The sequence below is a fragment of the Podarcis liolepis genome (assembly GCF_965112155.1).
Source record: "Podarcis liolepis genome assembly, chromosome: 5".
NCBI lineage: Eukaryota > Metazoa > Chordata > Lepidosauria > Squamata > Lacertidae > Podarcis > Podarcis liolepis.
This window is the reverse complement of record NC_139556.1, coordinates 32,223,199-32,250,942: the sequence shown is the minus strand read 5'-3', so window position 1 is coordinate 32,250,942 and position 27,744 is coordinate 32,223,199. Positions and strand designations below refer to the sequence as shown.

General features: G+C 39.6%; 1 protein-coding gene across 5 annotated transcripts; it reads right to left on the bottom strand.

Annotated features, from left to right (window-relative positions):
• Nucleotides 1-1,064: 1,064 nt before the first annotated feature.
• On the bottom strand, nucleotides 1,065-27,385 carry CCAR1 (cell division cycle and apoptosis regulator 1). Of its 5 annotated transcripts, none has more exons than XM_083505705.1 (25): nucleotides 27,070-27,385; nucleotides 25,665-25,786; nucleotides 23,595-23,767; nucleotides 22,045-22,089; nucleotides 20,069-20,101; nucleotides 18,553-18,746; nucleotides 18,309-18,423; nucleotides 18,033-18,225; nucleotides 15,827-15,956; nucleotides 15,442-15,603; nucleotides 13,389-13,614; nucleotides 12,727-12,840; nucleotides 11,258-11,424; nucleotides 10,313-10,523; nucleotides 9,398-9,481; nucleotides 8,887-9,072; nucleotides 7,915-8,106; nucleotides 6,740-6,973; nucleotides 5,943-6,054; nucleotides 5,475-5,557; nucleotides 4,888-5,034; nucleotides 4,348-4,468; nucleotides 3,679-3,864; nucleotides 3,161-3,366; nucleotides 1,065-1,908 (listed from the first exon to the last, which is right to left on the bottom strand). In XM_083505705.1, exons 2-25 carry the CDS (start codon nucleotides 25,735-25,737, stop codon nucleotides 1,855-1,857), a joined length of 3,441 nt encoding a protein of 1,146 aa, XP_083361831.1. In that variant the 5' UTR covers nucleotides 25,738-25,786; nucleotides 27,070-27,385; the 3' UTR covers nucleotides 1,065-1,854. The 5 variants fall into 5 exon arrangements, with proteins under 5 accessions (XP_083361831.1, XP_083361832.1, XP_083361833.1 ...); XM_083505706.1 differs by having other exon boundaries at nucleotides 27,096-27,359; XM_083505707.1 differs by having other exon boundaries at nucleotides 27,240-27,339.
• Nucleotides 27,386-27,744: the final 359 nt, after the last annotated feature.

Sequence of the window (27,744 nt, the reverse complement as noted above, 5' to 3'; positions counted from 1 at the left end):
TAATCCCGAGGAAAAACAAGGAGGACCAGAGGCAGCAAAATAATTATGCAAGGTTGCAGACTACAGACTCCTTACTTCCACCCCCACCCCCAATCACATATTGTTTGCTGCAGATGTACCAGACCTTTTATTTAGGTCAATCACAAAAGCTGCCAACGTTACTGCAGTACTGAGATAGAGTTATGGGTAAGAAATTAGGCCAACGAATACAGTTAATTCTGTACAGTTAAAGGGATGAATAATAAAGAGGGGTGCTCTAATCGGACTGCTTTTTATGTTTTCCTCTTCATAGGTTGCAACAGGTCTTCATGAACCATGAAACTAAATAGGTAGCAACTAAGCAACAAGCCTTGTATTTAAACAAACGACCAACAAAAGCTTTGAGCATTGCGGTGCCCCCGTTTTTTCCATTCTGTGTATGTTTTAACTGCATGGTGCTCTCAGCTTTCAAAATACCGGGCACATAAAGAGAAACTCCCATATTCTACAAATCAAAATCCAAGGCATTAAATTACCATTAAATTCTACACACTTAACTTGGTTTGATCAGAGCTTAGGAAGGCAGTGACGCTACACCGAGTAACAATTAGTGTATAGACCTTGCTACTGCACTGGTAGAAAGCCCAACTGCTGCAACCTTTTCCTCATCGGGGAGTTGCTCCACCTACTTTAACATTTTGGTTGCCATTTCCTGAACCTTTTCCAGCTCTATGGTATCCTTTTTGAGGTGCAGGAACCAGAACTATACCTATTATTTCAGGTGCAGCTTTATTTTCAGTACTTTCCCCAAGGTTCCCTAGCACAGAATTTGCCTTTTTCTCCACAGCTGCCACACACTTGGGTCAACATCTTCACTGAGTAGCCAATTAAAACCCCAAGGTCATGTTCCTGCTTAACTTGAGTAAAGCTCATGTACCTACATACTGTCTCTTAAATACCACCCTCTGTTTTCACAACAAAGGTGCTGTCACTTCTTAAATTTAGATCTTTTAAGAAGTTGTGTGAAATGCATGTAATACTTTACTCACTTGGACTTTTTGAAATCTTAATGAATTAACACTGGAAAATAAACAACCAGTTTAATGAGAGCCAATAAAAAAGTAGTAGCAATCCCCACGCCCACCCCCATAAAGCATTATAGTGACATCTACTGGCCAGTTATGCAATTGTACATTTTCATACTTAAGTGTCTGGTATATTAACGCAGTAATAATAAAAAATGTATAACAAAACCAATCTGTATTTTCATATAAATCCCAATTTACCATTCTGCTAAGTTCCTTACTATTTTTCTTAATCACTGGGCACCAAAACAGTAATAAGAACAACTTCCAAGTGAGAAGGTTTGATTTAAAGGGAAGAAACTGTGACAAGAAATTCAAAATTTTCTTTAAAAATCTTTACTTGCAAAATTAAGCAGCATGCTATGATTTATACCTGAATTTAAAAAGGCTAATTAGACTGAAATAAAAACCTAAGAATGGCATTTCTATAAATAATGGGGGGAAAGTCTCCACTAGACTTTAAAAGGAAAACATTTGGTAATTAAATACTTGCTACTTTCCATTAAATTGATGAACTTTATTAGCATTCAAACTATAACGAAGTTTGCCCTAAAACATATTTGCAATGCAAAATTATTTTCACTCAAGGAGTGTCTAATAAATTGAGAGCTATGAATTACAAGCAATGCTTTGAAGCAGGCTCGCACATTTATAAAACTTTTTACATCCTTTGCTTGGACTAAGGTATTTATACTACTCAAATCAAACATGCACCACTTTCATACACTCCAGTTTCATGATTTATATTACATTATGTGACACCATATTCCCCACAGCAGCAGCAAGTTTGTCATACATTTGCTCCATTTTCTTTGGATTTCTGATCTTCAATCTTCACAATATCCTGTAGAAAAGGAGGAAATACACTAATGAAGGGTTATATCAACTGAAGCCCTAAGTAATGTATAAATTCATATACAGCATTATTCCCATGCTAACAGCAGGTACTATTTTTAAACACCTGTCACCAGCCACTTAGTGATTAATAAGCAGGGATCTTTGTGTCTTGTGCTTGAAGTGCCAAACTATGACACTATACACTTAAAATGAATACCTGAATACCTAGGAAAACCAGATTTCAATAGCTGCAAATACTAATACAATTTCAAATACTACTCTTTTACATAATGTGAAATCACAGGTATTTGCACATTTTTAATATGCTAGGAGACAAAAACCAAACCTACTACTCTTTTCTCCCCCTTCTTTCCCTCTCCCTCACCTCCCCTCTCCCTCCCACATACACACTTTCAATGCCAGGGCTGGCAAGAAAATAATATAACTGAAGCAATATTTCAATTTCTTGAAGTTCTTTTGGGTGTTATCTTCCAAATGTGTGACAGTATCCATTGGCTCCAAAGGATATTGATTATATTGTTCCTCTTGCAATGTTGCTTGACTAAAGAACCACAGTGGGGTCTCCAAGTAAACAGTCGGTGTCTCTTTAAGGCTGTTTTTTGATGGAAGTGGGTATTCATCATATAAACATATGAAGAGCCCTGCTGGATCAGGCCACAGTCTAGCATCTTATTTGCACAGTGACCAACCAGATGCCTAAGGAAAATCTAAAAGTAAGATCTGAGTACAACAGCACTCTCTCCGCTTCTGATTCCCAGCAGTTGGAATTCGGAGGCATGCTGCCTCTTAATAGTGGAGGGGAACATAAGCCACCAACAGCTCTATTTTCCATGCATTTCTCTAATCCTTGTTTAAAGTCATCTGAGTTGGTGGCCATCACTACCTCTTGGGGGAAGAGAGTTCTATGCACTATGTGAAGTACTTTCTTTGTGTTTGTCCTGAATCTTCAAACATTCAGCTTCGTTAGAACCCACGAGTTCTAATATTACGACGGGGGAGAACCCAGTTTCTCCATGCAATGCCTAATCTTATACACCTCTTTCACAGGGATGGGGAATCTCAGGCCCAGGGTCCAAATACAGGCCTCTGTGTGGCCTTCAGAACACCCTCCAGGCCACAGCACCTCCATGGTTAGGCAAAGTTTAATAAAGTGCAGTTTGTCTGGTTGCACAAGAAGGGGTCGCTGTGCCCACGCAACAGATTAGTTGAATCCCAAACAGAATGAGAAAAACCTTTACCTTTTTAAGAACGCTGTGTATTTCATCCATAACTGTAGCCAAACTTTTGATTGTCTTATTCAGCTGCCCCTCAAACTGCAAATTTGTATCTTCTGATGCCTTCAAATTCTCTTGTAGCTGGCCAGCATCTTTTTTGACTTCTTTAAGTTCTGCAGACAGACCTTTATTCAGATTCTCCAAATTCAATATAGTCTTTTCATCTTCATCTGAAAACCCCAAAAAAAGATTTTAAAACACTTAAATCTTTTACTTTCGGTTTTTTCTATATTCCTTCAATCATTACAGAACAAACAGCGTTAAAGATGCCATGTACCTAATTATACAGCTGTATCACCTAGCAGAGCTAGTAATGTGATTAGGTAAGATGTGTCCTCTTTATTCAGGCCAGAAGACCTGAGTATTCATACACTCCACCCAATTCATAGGAATTGTAATTGTTTGGCTTTAAAGTATTTTTCTGTTTTAATAATAAACCTTTCTGAATGTGTGAAGCAATAATTCAAATCTCACTCTCCCACCTGTCTTTTCTTCTAGTGACTGAAGCTTTTGTTCCATCTCAGCTCGGGCTTTTTCACTCTTCTCTAGTTTCTGCAAGAGACTCCCTACATCCACCATAGCTCCATTGTAAACAATGAGGCCAACGTTTTCTTCTGAGCTTCTTGGTTCTTGTTTTATAGCAGGTGATGGTAGCAGCAGCCTGTTTCCTATATGGGATTAAGAAATATCATTAAAATCAACATGTCTGGTGAGTTTTAAGACTCCTACAGTACATGTCTGGTGAATTTCAAGACTCCTACAGTAGAAAATTAGCAAAGTCCCACGTTTTCTCAAGAATTTCAGTGTACTTGCATATTCCAAGAGTGAAACAAAAGTTTCCCTCCCCCACATCCTCAGTCCCAACATAAGGAATAAAATTCCCACTCAAAAAACTTTCAGATTGTCCATAGTGTTGAGATCGTCATGTTGGCAAAATATGGAAAAAACAGGATAGGATCCAAATGTGCCGTGTGCAAGCACACAGGGACTTCTGCTCATTCAAAATGGTCCCCTCTCTGAATTTCACTGCTGCAGCCTTTACTACCTACCACATTGAAGAAAGAGTACATGCTATTAAAGTGACACAGACAGAAGATATTTCACCATACATAATGGTAGACATGTCTTCATAGCTAACAAAATTGTATCACCTAGCATTTCTTCCTGTGGAGTTTCAATTTCTTCTTGATTTTCTTCATCTTTAGAAGTATCTGTCAGTTTTCTATAAAAGCAAGATTCACGAAGCACCACCTTATTAAGCAGCTTCTTAACCTAAGATAGCAGGAGACCAAATTCACATTAATGGTTTGCTCAACAAAGGCATGATTCTCATGCATAATATAAGCAATACATTTTTACAATATAAATACCTTAAAAAGGGGGGGGGATTCAAATCTCAAAGCTTGAAATATTTTACAGCAAGAGAGTAATTTTACGTAAATTATTGACAATAAAATTCTTCTGTATGCATGTGGACTTCAATCATTTATCATTTTTTTCATTATGAACATCCCCTTGTTTCCTCCCTTTTCTCTAGCAAAGAAAATACAGATGTATAAAAAGTGACTGGACAAGTCTTATTTCTCTTTATTATACTGCAGTTAACCAGAGGAAAAAACCCCAGAGTGCTGCAGACTGAGTGCTGCAAGGCCTTCCCTTTTCTTCATTCCCATACAGCTTTAGCAACAAACCTGAGCTCGTGAGAGATGCAGTCCAAGTGTGTACAGTATCTCTTCCAAATCCTTTTCTAGAAGGTATCCACAATGGCATTGATCAAAATAAACGAAAGCCATCAGAAGATCGCGGTTAACAGTTATCATCTGTGTTTTGTCTCTTTCCTAAAAAACACATTTTATAACAATAAGGCTTTCCTCCCTTTTTTTTTATCCATTAGTTATTTCAGTATTAGAAAATATGTGAAGTACAGCTTCCTTAAAGGCATGTGCATATATATAAATTTTCTAAAGCGCTACAACACTAAGCACTTTCATAGATGGTTATACAATTTATGAGGACAAGAGATAGGAGCAGCAGGATCTGACAGAATTTTTTTCCAGGAGTTAGTTCCCACACTGATTACAGGTCAGAGCTACTTGTATATTACGTAATATGGAGACAGTTTTCACCTCAATTGGTTTTTGACACTATCTCCAGTAAACAAACCCTTCAGGAAACAGAACTTAAGACTGATGAAGACAGTTTTGGCAGACAGGCTATTCCTTCCTAGTTCTCTAGCATCTTCATTGATTCACAGTTAGGAACTCACAGCACTAAATACCTTATCTTTAGAAGCTCTCTCTTTGCAATGCCGGTTTCCCTCTCTTCTGTCATCTCGTCTGTTCATTTCCTCATCATCCCTATCTATGGAAACAAACATTACCTTCAGCATATTCATATTACGTTAGCGCTTTATACTGCTGTTATACATATCTTAGAATGAAGATGCACACAGCTCACATGATGTTAAGGGCATCTTACAACATAGAAAGAAACAGCAGAAGTTCTGTTAACACGCATGTGCCAAAGATATTATTTCTCTTCCGGACCACTTTGGTTCAATAATCTTAAGTAATAATTGTAGTTTTATAGATTGAATTTTCACATCAAAAGGTACAGAAGTATTGTACACAGTCTGTTACTCACTGCAAATTCACTAGTGTAAATCAACACACATAACTGAGGGCTCTACAGTTTTGCCTTTGTCTGCACCTGCCACCTTTTAATTAGAGTAATCATCCCCATATACCATCATCTTCATCTTCAGCATCCTCTGCTTCCATTGGATCGTATTCTTCCTGGTTATTGTCATCTTCCATTTCATCTTCATCTTTAGCATCATCCTTCCTCTTATCTTCTCTCTGTAATTAGTTCATAAATATTAACACAATCCAACAACTGGCAGCAGTAATTTAAAAACCTTCAAGCCACACAAATTGGGGGTGATATCCATCCAACTGTGTCTGCCCGACTGGGTAATCCGTTTCTGCTTGTGTAATGTGACTATCCCTTCTTCTCCTCTACCCTGTTCTCCCTTGTATATCTCTAAATCCACTCTAGAAGAACCCTCAGCCCTCTGGAGCAGATTCTGGAGTGCACAGAGAGGAGAGGAAGGGGTAGTCCATTCATAAAACACTGGATCTCACCCTTGGTGCAAAAGGTTCTAAAACAAATCAAAGAGATCTGGGATTCAATCCCACTCCCCTAGCAAGAGGACGTGAAAATGGATGATGATATTGCTTACGCTTCTGTATTTCCTATTTGCCCTGAAGAGTGAACCAACAATCAGAAAATTATTAAGCTGAAGCAGTGCTCCAGTTGTTGTCATTGTCTGGGGTAGGGGAGGATTTATTTTTTTCATATAACAATTTGAACTCCTTGTAAGGGGAGGAAATCAGTTATAGAATTCCTATCCAGCAAGATCTGACAAAATTAACCAGTATGAGAAATAAAATTAAAACTGATGATATTTAGTAACAAGCCCTTCCTCCACAAACCGTTCTTAATCCATCAGCTGATTAGTTATTTCTTCTAATGGCCACTAACCTTCCTGTCATCCCTCTCATCTTTTCTTTCTCTCTCATCTCCAGATTTTCTTCTTTTAGGCTTTGGGTCATCATTTTCATCATCTCGCTCTTCCTTTTTCTCTTTCTTCTCATCTTTTTTGTTCTTTTTATCTTTCTTATCTTCCTTATCTGGAAGCGACAAGAGGGATCTGTATATTCGGACACCAAAGTCCCTTTGAAGCATTTCATTGAAAAGTTCAGCAAATAATGAAACCTGCACAGGAAGCAACAAACTAGAATTAACAAAGCACCGAAACAGAATTACAAACAGTACACTCGCATAATCTTGTTAAAAATGTAATTAACTCTGCTTGTACTTTCGTACATTTCATTTCCTTCAACCTCACTGTGTACTATGCCCCACCCTCAATATACCTACAACTCAGGATAACATTTTATACAGCTGAAAAAATGGACTACTGTCCATGAAAACTCATGCCATAATAAATTAGTCTTTAACATGCCACAAGACTTTTTGCTGGTTTTGCTAGAAGTGATTAACACCTGAGAAAACAGTTACATAATATTCAACTTCAATACAAGCAATAATATCAAAATCCCTGTTCATTAAAAGAATGCAGAAATAAAAAATTAACCTTGCACTTGAAATTCTGCAGTTTTACAATCTTTTCTTTTCCTTAAACAAAATTCTAGTGAGGAAATTCACCATATCCTCATTTTACAGAAAGGCAGGCTGAAGTTACATAATATGGAGTTGCCCAACTATATCCCCTGATTCCATGGCAAAGTTCAACTTTCTTATAAAGTAGGCCCCACTTGAAGATCGCTAAGCCACTGCATGTATGGTGCCAGGCTACAGTAGAAGAGAGGGATACAACTGTCATAATTTATTTACTGTAACAGGAGCACAGAAGTCTAGCTTGGTGCAAATCCAATTCAAATGAATGGAGGTTTCACAGCTGTACTGCTGGTAAACAGTGTCCTTTTTTCTTAATCTGACGTAAGTAATTGAGCTGGCCCTGTCTCATCACAGAACCAAGATGGGGGCATAAAATCAAAAGCTTGAAAAGGCTGCACTCTTAAGAGAACAGGGACACCTTAATTAATTGTATCCAATGCCGTGTGATCAGAAGGCTGATCACGCAAGCAGTTATTCAGAAATAGTGAGGGGAAAAAGTTAGGTGAAGAGATGACCTCAAAAGAATGCTCTTTGTTATCCTCCAGCCTGTAATCCAGAAGAACACTAAGAGACATAATACTGCAGTCAAACTTTCCGCTTTTGGCTGCCCAGTTCGGATGCACAATGATTGCTGGCTCATCAGGCAAGATGTATCGCCTCTCTCGACGTTGGCGTTCCACTTCCTCTAAGCGTTTTCTTTCTTCTTCCTAAAGATTTGAAAAAAGGAATTTGGAGTGGAGACATCAGAGTATGAACTTCAAATATTTACTTCTTGAGCGGGGTAAAAAGGCAGGGGGAGTGGGGAGAGCCACATATTCAGTTGCTTACTAGACACTTCTATTCCCTTCCCCTATGTGAATGTTATATGCATGCTAGCGAGGACACGCCATGACAGAACCTGGAGAGTCAGCCTAGTGTGGGAGTGACTGGGGAGACCCAGGTTCAAATTTTCACTCAGTGATCAAGATCCTCAGGTCAATTTCTCTTACCCTAAGACACCTAAGATTAAGGAGATGAGAGATGATGCATCCTGCATTTGAGGAAAAGGAGAGAATATTTCTTCTCTACAAAGCGAAGGCCTAACCAACACTACGTTATGGCTGGAAATTTATTTAACTCTAATGTAACTTAACAAGCCCTGTTATTTAGTGTTCTTGGCACTAGCAATGTTTATTGCAACAAGGAAGATTCACATGTAAATAGAGATGTAGACATAAATGGCTTAGCAGCTCCTTCCCATGCTACCACCACGTTCCCTCAGGGGCTAGGTAACACTGGAGACAAGACCCTGTAGCTTTTGGATTGGTATGGCAAGAAGTTATGAGAAAGCAGCCCACCACAACTACAGTGTGCATGCATAAGATCAGTCCTTGCTCTCATTATGAAGATCTTCCTATCACACACAAGCACACCTGAAGTTCTGCTTAATAATGAACTAAACATTTGCTAGTGAACATTTTCCACTAGTAAATCCACTAGACAGCTACCTCTTTGTCATCTTCAGATTTCCTCTCTTCCTCCTCTTCATCTTCCTTTTCAGACTTCTCCAATTCTTTCTGTTCTTCCTTCTGCTCTTCCACTTTGAGTTGCTTTGTTAGTCGGGCTATCAGCTGGGATTTCAAGCCCTTTGAGCTAAGAGTTCGGCTTTCTAATTCTTTGCGTAAGTCATTAACCTAGTTGATAAATATTACAGTGAGCCTTCAATTCACAATTTTGTACTTATATAATCAAACCTATTCAGAGACAAGCACATCTCAAATTACTGAAATATAAGGCAAGCAAAACTTGGCAAAAATCACAAAGCTTCATTTTGTAAAAATTCATAATACATTTGCCCCAATATAATGTGTATCAGTGATTTTCAAAGATTTCACTCATTTAAAAAGATCAAAGCAACACAAATTCTCAATAGCTGTACTATCTTCAGAAAAGAAACAATACTGCAATATTTACTAGACTTTGTAATGTAATATAAACATCCTGAAGTCTTCAGCTTACCTTCATTGCCTTTGGGTCAAGTTTGGACCAATGAGTAGGAGTAGAAATCTCTTTTGCTTCCCCATCATCCTTCTCCTCTTCATCCTAAAAAATGAAATAAAGTCATCATCCTTCAGAAAGCTTCAAAATGAATATGATTCTTTCTTAAATTCTGCAGCTGACCTGGGCAAGGCCACAACTGTTTCATCAGACAGTCTTCTCCTAAAGTTACCATTTCAACAAAGCCACATACACACATTCTACTAGTTTATAACAGTGCCTCTCTCATCAGCCAATAAGAGCCATCTCTGTGAAACACAAAAGGGTGATAAAGAACAACAACACAAAGATCATCGGGGACACACAGACACTGCTGGTCACCACCAACCACACAGTGTATGATATCCCCCAATTTTCAAACCACCCAAAATACTCCTCATTTTGTTAGACCTTTTTACATTTACCAAGTTGCCAATCAGCCAGATAAGATTCTTTTAGGCTATGTTATTTCAATGTCTTGCCTATTTCAAAGTACCATTATTAAAATTATTTTTTAAAAGGCTAACACATGGGAGAAAAAATAAAAGTTTTTTGTTTTTTGGTAGAACGGCAAAATGCTTAACACAACTTTTAAAACTGAAATCTTAACTCAATAACTGGTCCCAGATTCCAGCAACTAGTTCTAAGATTACAAAGATTTGTGCACGGAGCGCACAGCTTAAATTCCACTTGTTGCATCAGTCTACACTTAAGTTGGTACACTAGCTGTAATTAAACACAAGTAAGTTCTACACTGCTGAAAGCTGGTTTACCAGTCATTGTTACCAATTATGTTCCTCCTAGGTATGTTTGCGGTGTAGCATGTGGTGTGCATTTGTGCCTGTGTTCCTGCGCCTGTGAGAAGCAGAAATAGAAAAAGGGATTAGCGTTCAGTGCCTGTTCTCCATCAGCCTCCTTGCGTTCACCCTGAAGCTTCTCGGCCAGCTGCTGCTTGTATCCTCGGGAGAGGGTTTCCCACTCTGAGCGGGTGGGAAGGCAATGCCAAACATCCGGGAAAAATAAAACCACTGTCTCCACATGAGCTGGAACCGTACGCCCCTTGTGGGTCTCCTCAGGGCGATGGTAGCGAATCTCTGCAAAACGGTACCTGTTGCAAGGGAAGAAGCATGTTGGAAAAAAAATTCTACAATACATTTTACAGAGCCTAGATCACTGTAGCACATCAAGTAAAGCAACTTTGCTGCGACAACCTGAATTTTTTCTAAAGAAAAAAAATATGAAAGCCATATGTTCTCTTTGAAAAACTTGTGTACGATGCATTATAAGACATCTGCTAGGGAATAAATTTAATACTAAAAAAGCTGAAGGCAATTGTTTTTGCACTTGGCACTAAAATGTGCCATTTCATCTGACTCGGGAGGAAATAAAAGATAAAAGTGGAACTCTTTTTTTTGTATTTATTGTTGGAAGGTGCTCATTCACAAAGCGATCGACAGCTGATTAACACAAGTAGAAAATCGACCAAGAGAAAATATGGCTGCCCCAAACATCTAATTATTTATAAACACGAGAATAATGAAATGAAGTTTCCTTGGCGATCTCCTCCAGCTATGCGTGAAATGAAAGAATATTTTAACATACAAGCATTGCAAAGTTCAAACAACAAATACAAACACATTATTTAAAGTTCATTGTTCTTCAAACCTTTTGGCACCAAAATCACATTTGCGTTGTCAACTAGGATATCACTTTTGAGTAGTTGCCTGCACAGCTACTACCAGCTGCTGATAAAGAAGTGGTTGATTTTGCCCAAATCATTTCCATCAGGATTTTAAGCATGCTGCTATTTCATCAAAATGTTTTTAAGAATGTAGTACTTACCATTGTGTGCATACACTTAAATCAATCCCTGTTAGAGCCCTGCAACAACGGATGGCAGTTTTAATCAGCACAGATGGGTCCTTCTCCGGCTCAGGTCCATCCAGTGAGGGAGACCAGTGTCCACCAATAGCCATGGCTTCATCTTTACCTTTCATACCCACTAAAAACTAGAGAAGAAAAGGCTACTTAGCACTTTCCTTCCAAGAAAAAAAAGATTATCCAAACTGCAAAAAAAGGGTAGAATCCTATGCTGCGATGATTTCCGACTGTTCAACTGGACTCCACTTTCTTCTTCTGAATGCCCTACAGCAGGCTTCCTCAACCTCGGCCCTCCAGATGTTTTTGGCCTACAACTCCCATGATCCCAAGCTAGCAGGACCAGTGGTCAGGGATGATGGGAACTGTAGTCTCAAAAACATCTGGAGGGCCGAAGTTAAGGAAGCCTGCCCTACAGTCTCCCAAAACCCTGGAGAGTGATGAAGTCCATTCTGCATTGGATACAACCCATTAAAATTACACATACCTGTTTGTCAGATTACATGCCATCACAAGCAGTTATCCCTAATCTGCAAGAATGACAGCACAATTCTATACATGACTACCATGGGCATAATCCCAGGTAAGTGAATACAGTTTTGCAGCCTAAGTCTTGCTCAAGAATGAGTTCAGTTTCTTTTTTCCACATTGCATTTCAGTAATGGAATAGGTTTAAACATCATTACTCATTCATTCTGCAAGACTTCAGAACAGTTTGTCATCATATAAAAATGCTTTAAACAACAGATTAAAATAATATTCTATACTGTAAAATCAGGGGCTTATAGAATTGTATAAACGTTCACTGACATAACCTTGAGAGTTTAAAAGTATTTTAGCCAGAAACATAAGAAGGTATTTTCTTGGAAGTAGGTTCCAATGGAGAAAATGAGAACTTGCTTCATAGTAAATATGCATAGGATTATACTGATGGTTTCAGTATATGGGAACCCCCTCCCCACCACATTTCTCTCAAGGTGATGTTATTTGCTTTCAAGACGCACAAAACACTTTACTAGCTTGGATCTAAAGATTCTGTTGTGTGAACAAAGTCTCACGGAAGATCCAGAACAGTTTGGGAGCAGGGGGCATTGGCGAGAACCTTCTCTCCTCCTGCTCATTTCTCCAATGCAATAGATCTAAGTCCATTTTAAAAAATGAAACTAGTCTTATAAATGGTTTGGAAGACCACATGCTTCAGCAGTGCTGAGAGCAAAAAACATGCAAACCATGTTAATAATTTGGATGGGAGACTACAGGGGGCCTCCTGTAAGAATAATATATAAAACACATTTCAAAAGTAATTATTTGTGTCCATATAGGAATTCTATGTCCCCAAGATAAAGAAAACTATGTGGAACGCTTGTACCTGCATTAATTTTCCAGCAAAATTTTCAAGTTTATGTTTGTTTGCTAGAAATGCATATTTTTACCTTTATGAGTCTAGCGGGATGTTGAAAACCATCCCGAAGCTCTTGTGGATCTTCAGCAAGAGCACATGATTTGTGATAGAGATCTTCCATGCTAGGACTGGCCATGAGCATCACCTGTTAAAGTAATATGACAAAAAAAAAAAAAAAAGACAAGACAACATAACGAAGCTATGATTCAAAGCTTGGTATCTTACACTTAACTGCTAAACTCAACAGGACTAGAATAATGCATAAAGTCAAAAAAAGATACACCTATTTTGAAGGGTTAAATATCCGAAAATATCAATGAAATCATCACTTGATTTTAAATTTCTAACAGCATCTAACATGCCCAAAGCACAAAATAAGACTTGTCTAAAGTAGCCTGCAGATCCAAAGCTTCTTGAATTGCCACATACAGTTCGTTGCAATCTTGCCAAGATTTTATGCACACACAACATGAATCAAGGGCCCAACTAAAGAATCCGTGGAAAGATGTCACCCACTCTGGAAAAAAATAGTTGAAACTGAATCTGGTCCAACTGAGTTTACTGTTCAGTCAAGATTTGCGACAAAGGTAACATCACTGGAAACCTATGCACAGAAGACAATGGGAATCCCTTCAAAGAAGCATTTCCAAACATTTCTATGCAAGCAGGAATGATTTAGGTTGTTGGACATACCTTTGCACTGTAAAGATGATCAGCATCTGGTGGATCCAGTACAGAAGTGTTCTTATCCAAAGGATCTACCTCTCTATGCATTACATAGAAATTGCAGTAGTTTCCTAGCTGAAATGGTCTTGACATAGGAAATGCATCCACCCATGTAAACTGAGCATCAAAGAAGTCACTTGGGATGTACAAGTTCTGATATCGCCGTCGCAGTTCCATCATATCACAGCTAAGGCTTTAAACAGTAAGAAAATATATTTTACAACAATAAAAAGAGCTGGGGCTTAAAAGCAAATTTGTAGCAAGATGTAGAATGAGAACTGAGCTCAAACACTCTTTTTATAGTTTTGCTTCTACTTTTGACATTACTGAGAAGTAGCTCCATTTTGTGTGTGGATTTTACTGCTCCTTGTAGTATTGTCTGTTTTTCATCCAAGTCCTCAATTCTAATCTGTTTATATAGAGCTGTGTGAAACAAACGAACAAGCAAACAAAACAAAGGCTGGTTTTTAAGGCTCTGGGAAACTGCCGTCACTGAGCTAGCACAGTGGGCCCAGCTCAGGAAGCTCCCAAGCCTTGGAAGTGAAGGAGTTGGACTGGCAAGAGCTCAGATATAGCCCACCTTATTACAGTCACAAGGGTTTGTGGTTGGGTGGAAGAGCAAACACTCAAGTTGTATATGGAAAGGAACTCTGCATAAGCTTTAGTTTGTTCATGTCAGGGAACTTCCTCAGTTTGATCATACATGCTCAGGGATTGCAGAGCTCATAGGAACATACGACGAGGCTGCTGGATCAGGCTAATGGCCCACCTAGTCCAGACTATCTAGGTCAACCAAATGCCTTTGGGAAACCAGGGAGCACAACATGAGCACAAGAGCACTCTCTCGGCTCCTGTGGTTTCCAGCAACTGCTGTTTGGAAAGCTCCTTTTTTTCTCAAGGCCAAAGAGCTTCCCCTGAACTGTGCCCAATGGGCTGCAGCTGCAACAATGCACAGTTCCTTAGAACATCAAAAGCCAGCCTTTGGAGGCTTTCGCAGAGCTCAGAGCCGTTAGTGTCCACATCTCGGAAGAAAAATACAGTAACTTAATTTTGGGTAATTTGGTTTTGTTTTGTTTTTGCTTGTTGAAACGTTCTCTGAAACAGAACATGCAAATTTTGAAACAAAAGTCAAGACTCACAAAAGTTTGGTTCAGCCCTTTGTGGAAGCTAAGGTACTTTTTGTCACAGCCATTAAACTTTTATCAAGTATCAGAAATATCCAAAAATGTTTTAATCAGTCAACAAACAAACAAATAAACCCAACCAACACCATTTTTTTGTTTTAGGGCAAGTTGCTTTTCCAGAAGCTGTTGAACAGTTAGGCAACTGTCAGAGTAAATGGAAATCACCACAGTCCAGCCCTGATCAGGCTTTAGCCGAGGTTGGGCAGAAACTCCCTGTTTTATCATGATAAACTGAAAGTACACTCTTAAGGTGCATACCCTTAATGCATCATATAATAAAGTACCATAGATTTCTCAGAATTCTATAGCCTATACCAGTCATGAAAATACTGCATTTCCTTCACATTTTCAAGCCTTTGTTCTCCCCTTCAAGGGTTAGAAACACGTTCTTTCAAATTAAAGTTGAGATTCTGAAAGCACTGAATTCTGCACCCAACTTGCAACATCTTATAGATTAGCTAATGCTTTATTGCCAGGTAAACTGTTTCAGCTCTCCACTTTGCAACATATCTGGCTCCAAAATTCCTGCACAATGTCCACAGCCACCCTACACGCTTGTAAACATGTGTAATACAAAGAGGGTCATTGTGCAGCTGAAAGTTTAGAAAGCACATCTCCTTAATTTGCACAAAATATTCTGTCTACAGTAGATGGAGGTGGATGGAGAAAGAACAACATTCAAGTAAAACTGAGTTACTTTTAGTAACTTTAAAGTCAACAAAAATGAAGCTATGTTTCAATCTCTTGGGTTTATTTAATGCATCCTTATTTCATGGCAGTAAGATACCTTCCACAGAAAAAATATGAAATCGCAATTTGACACCAAGATAACATACCAATCTAATGAGAACTTGGAAAACTGGACCGTGTAACGGGGTACAACACGTCGGGGTCTTCGGGGTGATCGTTCCCTCTCTCGCCGAGGTGATCTTTCTCTAGAGCGTTTTCTCTGGGGTGATCTTTCCCGTGACCTACGTCTCTCACGCTCCCTTTCACGACTTAACCATGTGTGAAATATAAATGTCTTGTTTTAGCGTCTACCATTATGAACGCAGAGCTCACATGCCTATAACTCTAGAACCAACATCAAAACATACAGAACTTCCATTCTCAAATCATCATTAACAAAACTGAACAGTACTTACATTCAAACTTCAAATACTTAAATTATTTGCTGTCTGTAATATGTACAGAAAATTGAGAGGAATTTTTGTATCACACCTTCTGTCATCTTTTCTGTTAGCCATGGGGTCTCCTCTGTCATTTCGCCCTGAAAATCTGGGTGGTGGATCTAATCTCCGTGCTGGCTGAGGCTGTGAAACTATTCGAACAGGGGGCTGCAGCAAACCAGCTAGGAGGGGGAAAAAATCCCACAAGTTCTTAAGAATTTCATATCAGTAAGCAAACTATAACACAAAAATGTAGCTTATTTCTTGGACTATCCGTTTTCATGCTTTTTTAATAGCATAGAATATTTGCTCATTTGTTTTGCAGAAATGAATGTGGCAGCAATCCAACAATCAGCTAATAACAATAGGTATAAGCAACATAAGGTTTCTCATATTTAATACAATGGGATGCATTCATTTATCTCTTCAAATTATATAGGCAAGATGATGAATTTTTCTTCCTCAATGCAAGCCTCATCATACTGGGATATGCAGCTAGTTTCACTTTAACAGAATTCAAGTGGAGGGACACAACTCTGAACAAAATGGTTCAAGAGAACATTATATTGACTGAATGCTTTAAACCTACATTACTCAGAAAATATTAACATGCTGGAAGATTTTGACTCAACCATTCAGTTTCCAGCAATGTGGGGTGTAAATCAGTGTCCATTTCAACAAAATACTGCTCTTGCTGTTTATTCTGAAGGCCAGTCCTCACTGTTTGTTCTGAAGGCTGTTTGTTCATCACATGCCCCCTGCTTAACACTTCTCAATATCTGATAGGGAAGCAAGTGCACGTAATCAGGCAGTGACTACATGCTGGAGAGTCACTGTTAATCAGTAAGCATCCAGAGACATGCAGCTTGCCCTCAAGCATGACCGTTGTTCACAAGAACACACAAGATGGGGAGGAAAAGGTCACAAATAATTGCCAAGTAGTCTGAACTGGCCCTCAAATCATCAACAATCTATCATTTCTGTTGCTATAACTCCACAATGATTGCCTCATTAAGCACTGTGAGAGGGCAATGCCATAAATTACAACATGTACAACAGATAGAGGTTACTCTCATCAAGTGGGCAATCCACAGTTCTCTGCAGCAAAGGAAAAGAGGTCTATAGATTAGACTCAAGCTGTAGGAAAGAAGACTGAGCAACAGTACTGTACTCAAGAAAATGTCTACCAGAGCATATAACAGCATGCAATTGTGCCAGATGTCACACAACAGGATGAGCCTCAGAAATAGTGCAAGCAAATACAAAGTCCACAGAGCAGAAGGAGGCCTAAGAAAGAACATGCGGGCAAAGCAGATTTAAAACCAAACCAAACAAGGTAACTTCTCCTTAATTCAGATTGCTCAAGTAAAGTCCAAAACATCAACAGTTTCTATGTAGACACTAAATAGGTTCTCTTGAAGGTTAAGGCTCTATATGAAAGACACCCATCTTTTTTATTTACCTCTTCAGAAACCACAGAACTAGTCAATTTACCAGCCCTAATGCCAACCTATTTTATGCAAGAAGTAACTGCAAAGTGATTATGAATTCTGGTGCTACAACTTTTTTTATGGAGGCCCATGGAGGGGCTCATTTTTATTCTTTAGAAGGATGAAGCAAGGTATTCTACAGCTGATGTTAAAATACATATATATTATGGATACTAACAGGCAACACAAACAAAGTTTAGACCATAGTTATAAACAAAATCATAGAATATCCACAGAGAACCTTGATTACAAAATGTGTGGCTGGGTTCTACATTCCAATGCTATAATAAACCAGTTTAACATTATGAGAATGTGCTATGGTGAATGTCAGGTTTATGAGCTACATTCCCAACTTTTGCACACAAGACTTCCCATTGCAGTTTGCAACAAGGCAGTTTCCCATTTCATCTGAATATGGGAATGTATGGTTTATACATTTCATAGCTATTTAAATGAGAATTGAACCTGGTTAAATAACTATGGTTTGTAAAAAGTTTTCCATACTGGGATAAAATTGGAAATTGTGGTTACAAACAGCAATTGGAAGCTTTAACAACTATACCCTGCGTGTGTGGGAATATGCAAGCCTGAAGTTCCCATAACAACATATCATGGTTTATTCTGATTTCAGAATGTAGTATCTCTCTTGCACTACAGCTACAAGGCAAACTGAAGACCATATAGCCTTGATACTATTCAGTCAGTTATATTCTTCTACATTTTTTTTAAAAGAAAACATCCAATATATGTCAAGTACTGAAGAAATACCTTTCTGCTGTGGCTGTTGTAACAAAGGCTGTGGTTGTGTCTGAAGCAAAGGTGTAATAGAAGCCGCTGATATCTGTGCCTGTAGCAGCGACTGTGGCTGTGGCTGTGGCTGCACACTGAATGCAGTCTGCTGTGCAATAGGCTGAAGTACAGGTGGAGGAGTCTTGAGTAGAGGCTGGGTTTGAGTCTGGTTCTAATGAGGAAAAAGGGAACAACTTGTGAATCAGCTTTACACTAAAGGTGCCGACAAGAGTCAGACTGAGTGGCTGTATATACCTGATTTGGTAGAGTCTGAATTCTCTGCGCATTCCATTTGAAAGGCATATTAGGGTTATATGTTGCTTCTACCAAAACTCTGTCTCCTACTTGAGGACTCTTCCCTTTCACAGCACTGCAAAATGAAGAGTCACATGATTAGACACCACACTACCATAATTCTCGATAAACTTCTTTCTCTATATTATTTCTCATGCATTTTATCAGTATCACCACTTGTCCCCGTATGGTAGAATTAAGTTACCTGAGCTGGAAGAATACATCTTCATCCACAAAACCAAACGTGTCATGTAGCTTGGTAACTACTCCAGTAAAGACACGCTGCTTCTGTGGTTGGCTCTGCTGCTGACTTGACCGAGGTGCTGGATAAGAAACAGTTATCTGTGCTGCTGGCTGAGGAGTAGACAGGCTAAGGCTTGTTGGCAGTGCCACAGCTGGCTGTGTGCAAAAGAAAACATGAAATTATGTAAGCATTGACAATCTTCTAAATAGTATAGCTGAAATAATGATAATAATAATAATAATAATTTGTATTTTTTCAATTTATTACCCATTCTTCACCATCAGGTCCCAGCAATTTAAAATTCAATATTTAAAATGTTTTTAAAAATTACATCCACAGGAATAGGGTGGGGTCTGAAAATATGTCTCAGGTGTCAAAGGCCACACACTCTGAAAAATTATTTTGAACTAAAGTTGTATTGTACGAAGTGCAAAAAACTATACCTTTTTACATTGGGGGAGAAAAAACAGATAAACCTTGATTTTTCTCCTATCAAACCGCAGTTGCACAAGCTGGTTCAACCAATATATCAAAACCCCACCTGCTTATTATGGTAGCCATTTCTTCCAAATCATTTCATCAAACTGTAGGCTTATTTGTATTTCTATAAAAATAACCTCAAACATGAAAACTGTAAATGCACATCAGAACACAGAAATGCCTTCAGACTAGCACCAATCATGATCTGGAAGCAGAGATTGTTTTTCAGTTGCTATGTAATCGATGTTTCCCAAGAACATTTCCAGATTTTAAATTTTGCTTCTATTATTTAATTTGTGTCAATGATCTTTTCGGCAACCTATTCTTTCCTATGCTATATTTTGACCTCCCTAAAGTGGTTATGCACATTGAAACATATGTTTAAAATGTTTTCTGAAAGAATAGCACACAGACAAAAATATGAATGAATATCTTATATTGCTGCAAAATGTTTCAGAATTTTCAAGTGCAATATAGGCTGCCTTACTGGGGGGGATGTACGTACCTTTTGTCCACTACTTTTTATGAACATAAAATAATTACTTTCCTGTCCTAAGAAAAGTCTCTCCAAATATCTGTATACTGCTTACAGCACAATCCTATGCAGGTTTACTTAGAAGTAAATTTCATCATATTCAATAGAGATTACTTCGCAGTAAGTGTGCACAGAATGGCAGCCTAAGTTTCTAGTCTTAATCATCTAAAAACTTAAAAGCATCAACAGAAGTCTAAGAGAAAATATGCATTAGAAATACCCCTTCTAATGACATGAAATTAATATCTCTCTATAACAGTAGAACTACAAGGGCACTTATATTTTGGTTTGGGAGGGGGAGGTAATCAAAGGGATAAAGAACACATTGGACTGAACTACCAGTTGTCTGTATTACATGAGACATAATAAAGGTACCATTATGTTTAAAACTTTAAACAAAAGCAGAGCTGACAAGTGCACAGGCAAATTTATTATAGTGATGAAAGCTATAATAAAACTAACCTGGGTTAGAAGAGTTTGCTGAGGTTGCTGCAACTTAAAAAATACAAGACCATGAATTACTTTTTATGCTTTGTGCAAGTCCAGCTTCCTCTTTAGCCATATTTAGCTTTGAGAAATAGCTGCAAAATGTTTTCATGATTGCCTATACCTGAATTCTAGCATATTATTTATCTATACAATAGCTGCTCTTTATGCAGTTTTGGCCAACACTTAGCTTTCCTCTCTTGAAGAGTAGTCCAAACTCCCTTTGTGCTAGGCTCAGAGGGGATGAATTAGGTGGTGTCCCTCTGCTCAGCAATACTGGTCTTCCACCAGCTGCCACCACCAGGAGGACAGAAGCATCACTTTGCTGCCAGAATGGGTGTATGGAAGGAACGGCGTTTCCGTGCGCTGCTCTGGTTCGCCAGAAGCAGCTTAGTCATGCTGGCCACATGACCCGGAAGCTGTCTGCGGACTAAGGCCAGCTCCCTTGGCCCATAGAGCGAGTTGAGTGCACAACCCTGGAGTCGTCCGTGACTGGACCTAGCGGTTAGGGGTACCTTTACCTTTTACTAGCATGACCCCCACCAGCAGGAGCCAGCCGAAGGTTCCAAAATGGAGTATTCTGGAGGTGGGGTGGGCTGAGCTGGCCCAGGGTATGTTGGATCCTGAGCAGATATCATTACCATTGTGTGATGGCATCAGGCTGCGTCAAGTTCAGGCTCCTGCAGCTAGCACCCTACCCCCACAACTTTTGCCCTGGCATGGTAGGGCTGTGGATACAGCAGTGGCTCCACAACTCCATAAAACCACACAGACCAGTGGCTGGGGTTTGGGATTTTCCCTTTTATGTAATACGGGATGAATCAAGACTAAAAAAGGCAGTGGCAGGGCAAGATCACCATGTATCAACAGCAGATGTCTATTGTCCAAACATGAGTCCTTGAAAGCACATTTCCCAACACTACCAATATAGTTATCCCATCCACAAATTCTAGATTATAACGTGCATTTATTTTGTGGCCCATTCCGAACTGCCCCAGTGGCTGAGGTTTAGGGGGAAGATGTGATACAAAGGATAAGGCAAGACCAATCCTCCCCCTTCTTAGTATCCAGGACAATATATGAGGGTTGGGGTACATCCACTTTCCTCATTGCCATACTCAGACCAACTTCTGTCTCCTCATTACTCTTCTCAAAGAACCCAGCAAATGAAGCTTTTTTTTGACAACAATAAAGATCAGTTTCATCACAGCAGAAAAACAGTTTCCAAGATTCCTTAGTTAAGTCACTACGGTTCTGTAGAGATTCAAATATAAGGGCACAGCAATTTGCACACGTAGGGTTGCATATCACACTGCATTTGCAGAGATCTGCTCACAGTGACACTTTCCCTTCTTCTTCGTCTCCCCACATGTCCTCAGAATCTGCTCTGAATTGTCTTTCAACCCTCTGGAGCAGATTCTGAGGTTGTGGGCTGGGGAGGCTGAAAGAGATAAGAGGGGAAAGTTCCATTGAGCAAGCAGAAGTCTGCTGTGCTAGCAGAACAGCAGTGTTGGATACAACCCACTATGAGAAGGTAGCTATTTGGGTGGGGGAAATACGCTGGAGAGTGTGAGTGAGTGTGTGTGTGTGTGTGTGTGTGTGTGTGTGTGTTTTAAAAAATGTACATGGTCTTACAATTTGTTAGCATATATTGAAATTGCTCAATCTGATGTGACACTGGGGGGAGAAATATAAGACTTCATTGTTGAATCCCCCACCACGTTATGAGTGTTGGAGGATATGTTAAAGTGAGGCTACGTTAAGTAGGGAGGTATATTGGTGGACAAATGGTTTTACATGTCATTTAATGTAAACATTTCAATCATTTCTGTATTTAACGACATAAAACTAAAATACATTTTTGGGCTAACATCCAGAACTGGAAGACTACGGACCAATTCAGACAGAGCAAATAAGAGACTGACAATATGCACACAAAGAGGTGAACAAACCTGCTGTTGTACACTATAGAGGGTCTGCTGTGGTTGTGAATATTGCTGAAAAACAGAATCAGAATTGATAACTAGACAGTACTCCAAAAAGATTTATCTGTATACTACAATCTCAGAGAAATGTAAATATGGCAAAACCAAACTGTAGAAATAAAGTTTAAGACAAAAAAGATGATACTTGCATTTCTATTATTTCATCAGCTGAACAAAACAGTATTGTATCTTCTCTGAAAAGCATTTATTGTTTTTTAAAAATCAGTCTAGATATTACAACATGAACTAAATTAACAAATACCGAGTACAATCTGCTATGAAATATCCATAAGCAAGCCTTAATGAAATGAACAGGAGCTTCGCAAGATCACAACACCCAGTTATGTCAGCTGCAGATTAAATATTCTAGTTCATCAACACATCCTAGTTTGACCTAATTTGGGTTAAACCACAGGGGACAGATATGCTGTAATGATTTTATTAGTGGCAAGCAAAAGGAGCCCTGCATGAACCCCCTGTGAAGAGTGCCCCCTACTTTTCTGCAATTTTTCACACCACTTTGCAAATATGTGAAGGTGAATTAGGCCAACACTCCTTCACTCAAATCTAGTTGCAGTTTGCTAGTTATAACAGAATGTCCACACATTTGGAAATACATCCCATTAAAAACAGTGGCAAGGACAACATCTGCATACAGCTGCAGTTGATCTACACTACATTATTAATAGGATGCACATTCTCATCTATATTCTGTTGCAACTGGTCACACATAACTATGAAAGGTGGGGTACAAATTTAATATATAAATAGAACTGGATCAGGACACAAGTCACTGCTTGCCAGTACTGTGCATCAAGAAATCACCAGCATCGTTTGGCTGGGAACATCAGACTAATTGCTTTCGCAACAGGCAAATGTTTCTTCTTTTCCTCAAGAATAAAAGCAATGTGAGGGCTGTGGTACTTTCAGTGACATCATCACGTAGCCAGATCCAATCATGTTGCTATAGTGAAGATCATACTGTGAGGAACGAAATTATGCTATAGCAGCAGCATATCATGTTTGAGAGTTTTGTATAAAGCGACTAACAAATAATAATAACAACAACCATGAACATACTTAAGAACTAGGGAAAGCCACTAAGGGGTATGTGAATGTGTTTAGGGACTTGCCAAATCCCTTGAAAACCTACCTTTCTCCAAAAAATGTTTTAAGCATTAAAATTTGACGCATCACTAGTTTTTACTCTAGTTTACAGAAGTGTGAACTAACAAATAATATTTGTCCCTACTAAAAAGATTTCCCTATTTCTGAAGGTATGTGATATTTTGAGAACACCAAACAGAGGCTCAGTATAATGACTACAAGAAAGCTCTAGACATGACAGGCTACATAAAAACTATATAACATTCAGTATCTAAACAATAGTAAAGTCATTTTACATATAAAAATCTCAAAGCAGATTATAAAGTTTATCTGGACCTCGGCTTGTTTTACTGAAGTTGCCACTCACTGGCTGCACAAAAATAGGAGTCAGCAGATGCAGTTCCATTTACCTGCTGTAATGCGGCTGCTGCGGCTGCAGCTTGCTGTTGTAAAGCAGCTGTCTGACTGAGTTGATAGTTTGTTGGTGTCTGAGTACTGAGGCCTGCTGCTGCTAATGCAGTTTGTTGTGTATATATTGTAGGAGATGCTCCAAGTAAGGATGGTTGCTGAACACCAAGAGCAGCTGAAAATGTAGGATTTAAGCATTAGGACATCTTAGTTTGAGGTGGGTGGGTAGTACAGTCTCATCATGGTCAAACATGGGGTTTAACAGAACTAAGGATTTCCTCCTGTAAGTCAAAGCTTGTGGGGAAATGGCTCTTCCTTGCACCCCAATATACAGCACATGCACTTTTTATATAGGAGCTGCTGTTCAAATGCAGAAAAGGTTTAACTTTAGTTTAGAGCCAAAGAATATTATAGCTCATGTTTACTACATGCGGCTTAACACACACAGTTGGCAGGATAGATCCAAAGCAACAAAGCAATGGAGTCTTCAGCAACTCTTCACTTGGAACATAAAACTGAGAGCAATAATAAAAACCTAGCCTTAAAGCTAATAGGTATATTCAGTTATAGGAAATTAAGGATGGAGTATGCTTTACGCCAAGACTTCTTGGTGTGCCAGATCACTGGCCATTTTCAAACCACATTGCAGACTTAATGATCTGATGCTAAATATAGATGAATTCTGGATCTTTTGAAGCCAAGGAAGAAACATTTTGAGGAAAATAAATGCAATACTGGCTGATGTATCAAACTGTAACTTAACCATTTAAAGATATAATGTGCTACTTAACAATTAACAAAACAGTATATGATATAAATCATTCTGCATTTATTCAAACAATTGTTACAAAATATATGTAGAATAAAAATGGAGCTGAAAACTGATGCACCATACGAGTATGCAAGCACCTGCTATTGCCAGCTAATAGATGCAGCAGGGGAGAGGGAAGAAGAGAAACTATAACATGGTAAATAACATGGTATATTAATTGGGCTTAGTATCAGCATCTAGGCCTCACCATGATCATGAAAGAGGTGCTGCACATGCTTAGAGGGGAAAGCCCAGAAGTAATTATGCAATTAACAATTTCATTTCATTTCAGGCCTCACAGTTAAAACTGCTCATTCTCAAATTTTACTGGTCCTTCAAGCTTCTGTAATTTAGATCTCATTCAATTTTATTTCCATTTTACCTAAGGGCACCAACAGAAAGCAACATATCATTTGTAAAGCGACCATATATTAGACAAATTCTGATATGTTCAGCTAAGCATTCTTAGCCTTGAACTTCATGCTCCAAACTCTTAAACACTTACAAAAACTTTGAAAACAGAGTTGGAAAAATACCAGCTGAAGGCCCAAGTCTGTAAAAATTATCAGGTTCTTCCCTTTTAAGCAGCAAAGAAACCAACTTGGGAACAAGGAAGAAAACCATGCTTCTGAAAAAATGTAGCATTCCTGTTTTAATAACTTGTTTGAATGTGGTATACTGCAAAGCATAGTTGGCTCAACAACTAACAAAATATGCTACTTACTATTTCATGCTAAATCCAGTCTCTGTATAACAGGGGCACCAATATGTATTCAAAGCATGATGTATTCAAAGCAAATTTCCTGCCCTTTTCATATAAACACAATGCCAAAGAATTGCTGAGTTTTAGGGATGTCACCTAGATAAAATTATTAAATCCACATATATGTGCATATGAAAAATAAATACTACTAAAGAAAAAAGCACACCATCTTTATGATAATGCATATGTGTGGCAAAATCTTAGAAGAAGCATTCCTCATCTGTCACATCAGAATAAATTATTCATTTAAGGTGTTTGATGGCATGCATTTTTAATGAACTTATTAAAAAATATTTTTTTAAAAAAATAGTTCTGCTAATTAAACAGGATCACCTTGTTGGCTGGACAAAGCATTTTAATCAACCCAATTTATCAATTAAAACCCTTTGAACTATTCTTTTTTTTTTGTTTCCTCTGACAAAAAGTATGAAACCTTGCAGAATGTCAGACTGAAGCTAAGGCAGTAGTTACTGGTTAAAAAGAAATATAAACGCTGACCTGGCTGAGATACTGCAGTGGCTGTAAACTGGGTAGCCCAAGGGGGATTCTTCTGTCCTCCAAACTGAGCCATGGCGAGCGACAAAATTCTTTATGCTGTTTTAGTCTTCTACAACTGTGACCTATCAAAATAAATAACTTTATGAAAACCACACTAACACTTAAATTATTTTAATGCAAGTCTATTCCAGATTAGACAGACTGGTTTTCAATGCGTGATGTGGCAAATAACTTTTTAAAGTAATTTAACAATAGTACAATTATTAAACTAAACTTTGGTTGGGGAGGATTGCACAAAAGTCATAGGCAAATAAACACCTGGATGTTCTAAGTAAATGCATAAAAAAACCTGGTTTGTGACAAAAGTTCAATACGTAGCTGTAACCAAGACTTCTAGAAGCTCATCTTTCAAGGTGTGGATGCATCTGCAACATAATATGGCACCTTACCAAGAGCAACGCTATCGCTTTGTTCACAGAAGTTTAATGGACTTGCAGACTTTAAAATGGCACCGCAGTTAAAGAACAGGTCTTTGCACTGTAAATATCAGCGATTGTGAACCTAGGGGAGTCCAGCGACTGGAGCTGCTGCGCGAAAGAGCAGGGGAAAATACCAGGTATACTGAAACACTTAGCCTGAGCCAGAAACGGAGACTGCATTCCAAAGCAATATGTATTCGGAGAATAAAGATGAAAAGCAATCTCTTGAAAACGGAAGTTTCCCGAGAAGTTAGCGCGGGAGAGAGAAAAAGCAACGTCCACTAGAAACCTGCACGTAGGCAGACCGAGGTCGCGAGCACCTGACAGCCAGCTTAACTGAGCTCAGTCCGACTCGCTTCTTAGCAATCACACGTCCAATTGTCCTGTGTGAACCACTTGCAAAGAAAACCTCACCGACAGGATGGAAGATAAATTGTATTTAATGGGATACGTTGGGGGGGGGGCGACACAAACAAGGCCTACAAATAAGGAACGAGAGAATGCGAGTGGAGGAAATTCACGAAATGAAACAAAGAAGTAACTATTGGGTGGCTCTCGCGCTCCCCATGCAATACGAGGCACGCGGGGTGGGGGTCGAGAAGAGGTGGGTGGAGGGCGGGCGGGGACACAGACAAGAGGCCTTTGAGGGCGAAACGGCCAGCCAGCTCGCTCGCTCTTCCTCCTCAGGTGGAGGGACAGGGGCCCGAGGAGAAAGCGGCGCGGGAGACGCGCCGCCTCCTCCTCCTTCTCTCCCGCAACAACAATGAGGGGCAGAGGCCCGCCTGCCGCCCGGGAGAAGAGCCTCCCTCTCTCGCATTGCCCAGCCCCCCCAAGGGCCGCTGTCGGAAACCTCAAGGCTCGTCACTTCTGAACGGCCAACCCGGCCTCGGCGCCTTTGACGCGCCTCAACCCCGACGACCCTTTACCTGGTGCGGGCCGAATAGGGACTCACAGGGGCCATTTCAAACTCCTCCGGCACATTCCCCACCCCCTCCGACACCCCGCGCACACGGATAATCGAGGCACGGCGCATGCGTCGAAGTGGAGCGCGAGCGCGGACGGTTCGGAGGGGGCGATTCACTCGGGCGCCGCGCACCTCGGTGACGTCTCGAAGTGAGATTTCTCCGCCCCTCCCTCGCACACGTGCTCCGGGAGGATGGGGTCGCCGTCTCCAAAACAAGGAAGGGAAGTAACGGCGCGCATGCGTCAAGGGAAGCACCCTCTCTCTCCCCTAACGATCGAGAAGCGAAGAATCCTATGAGGAAAGCCGTCTTTCGATTTGCATTACGTCGTATTCCGTCGCCAGTTTGCTTGGCGGGTCATAACAGCAGCGCCATCTTACTGTAGAGTAGGCACCTTGAGGGAATGTCGAGGTTGAAAGGTTCGGGCCTAAAGAAGCGCCTCAGATTCTGCGCTGCCATGAGGCAAACAGAAACGCTTCCTGACGCCCGCTGCCTACCTGAAGCTCAGAATGCACCCCAAGCGTTGAAAAACCACGAGCCCAAAATAGAAAACGAAATGTTACTGCTTTAATATTTATATGTTTGGGCCAATCTTATAAATTTCCAGTGCTCAAATGCGCAGTCACGCCACGGGAATAC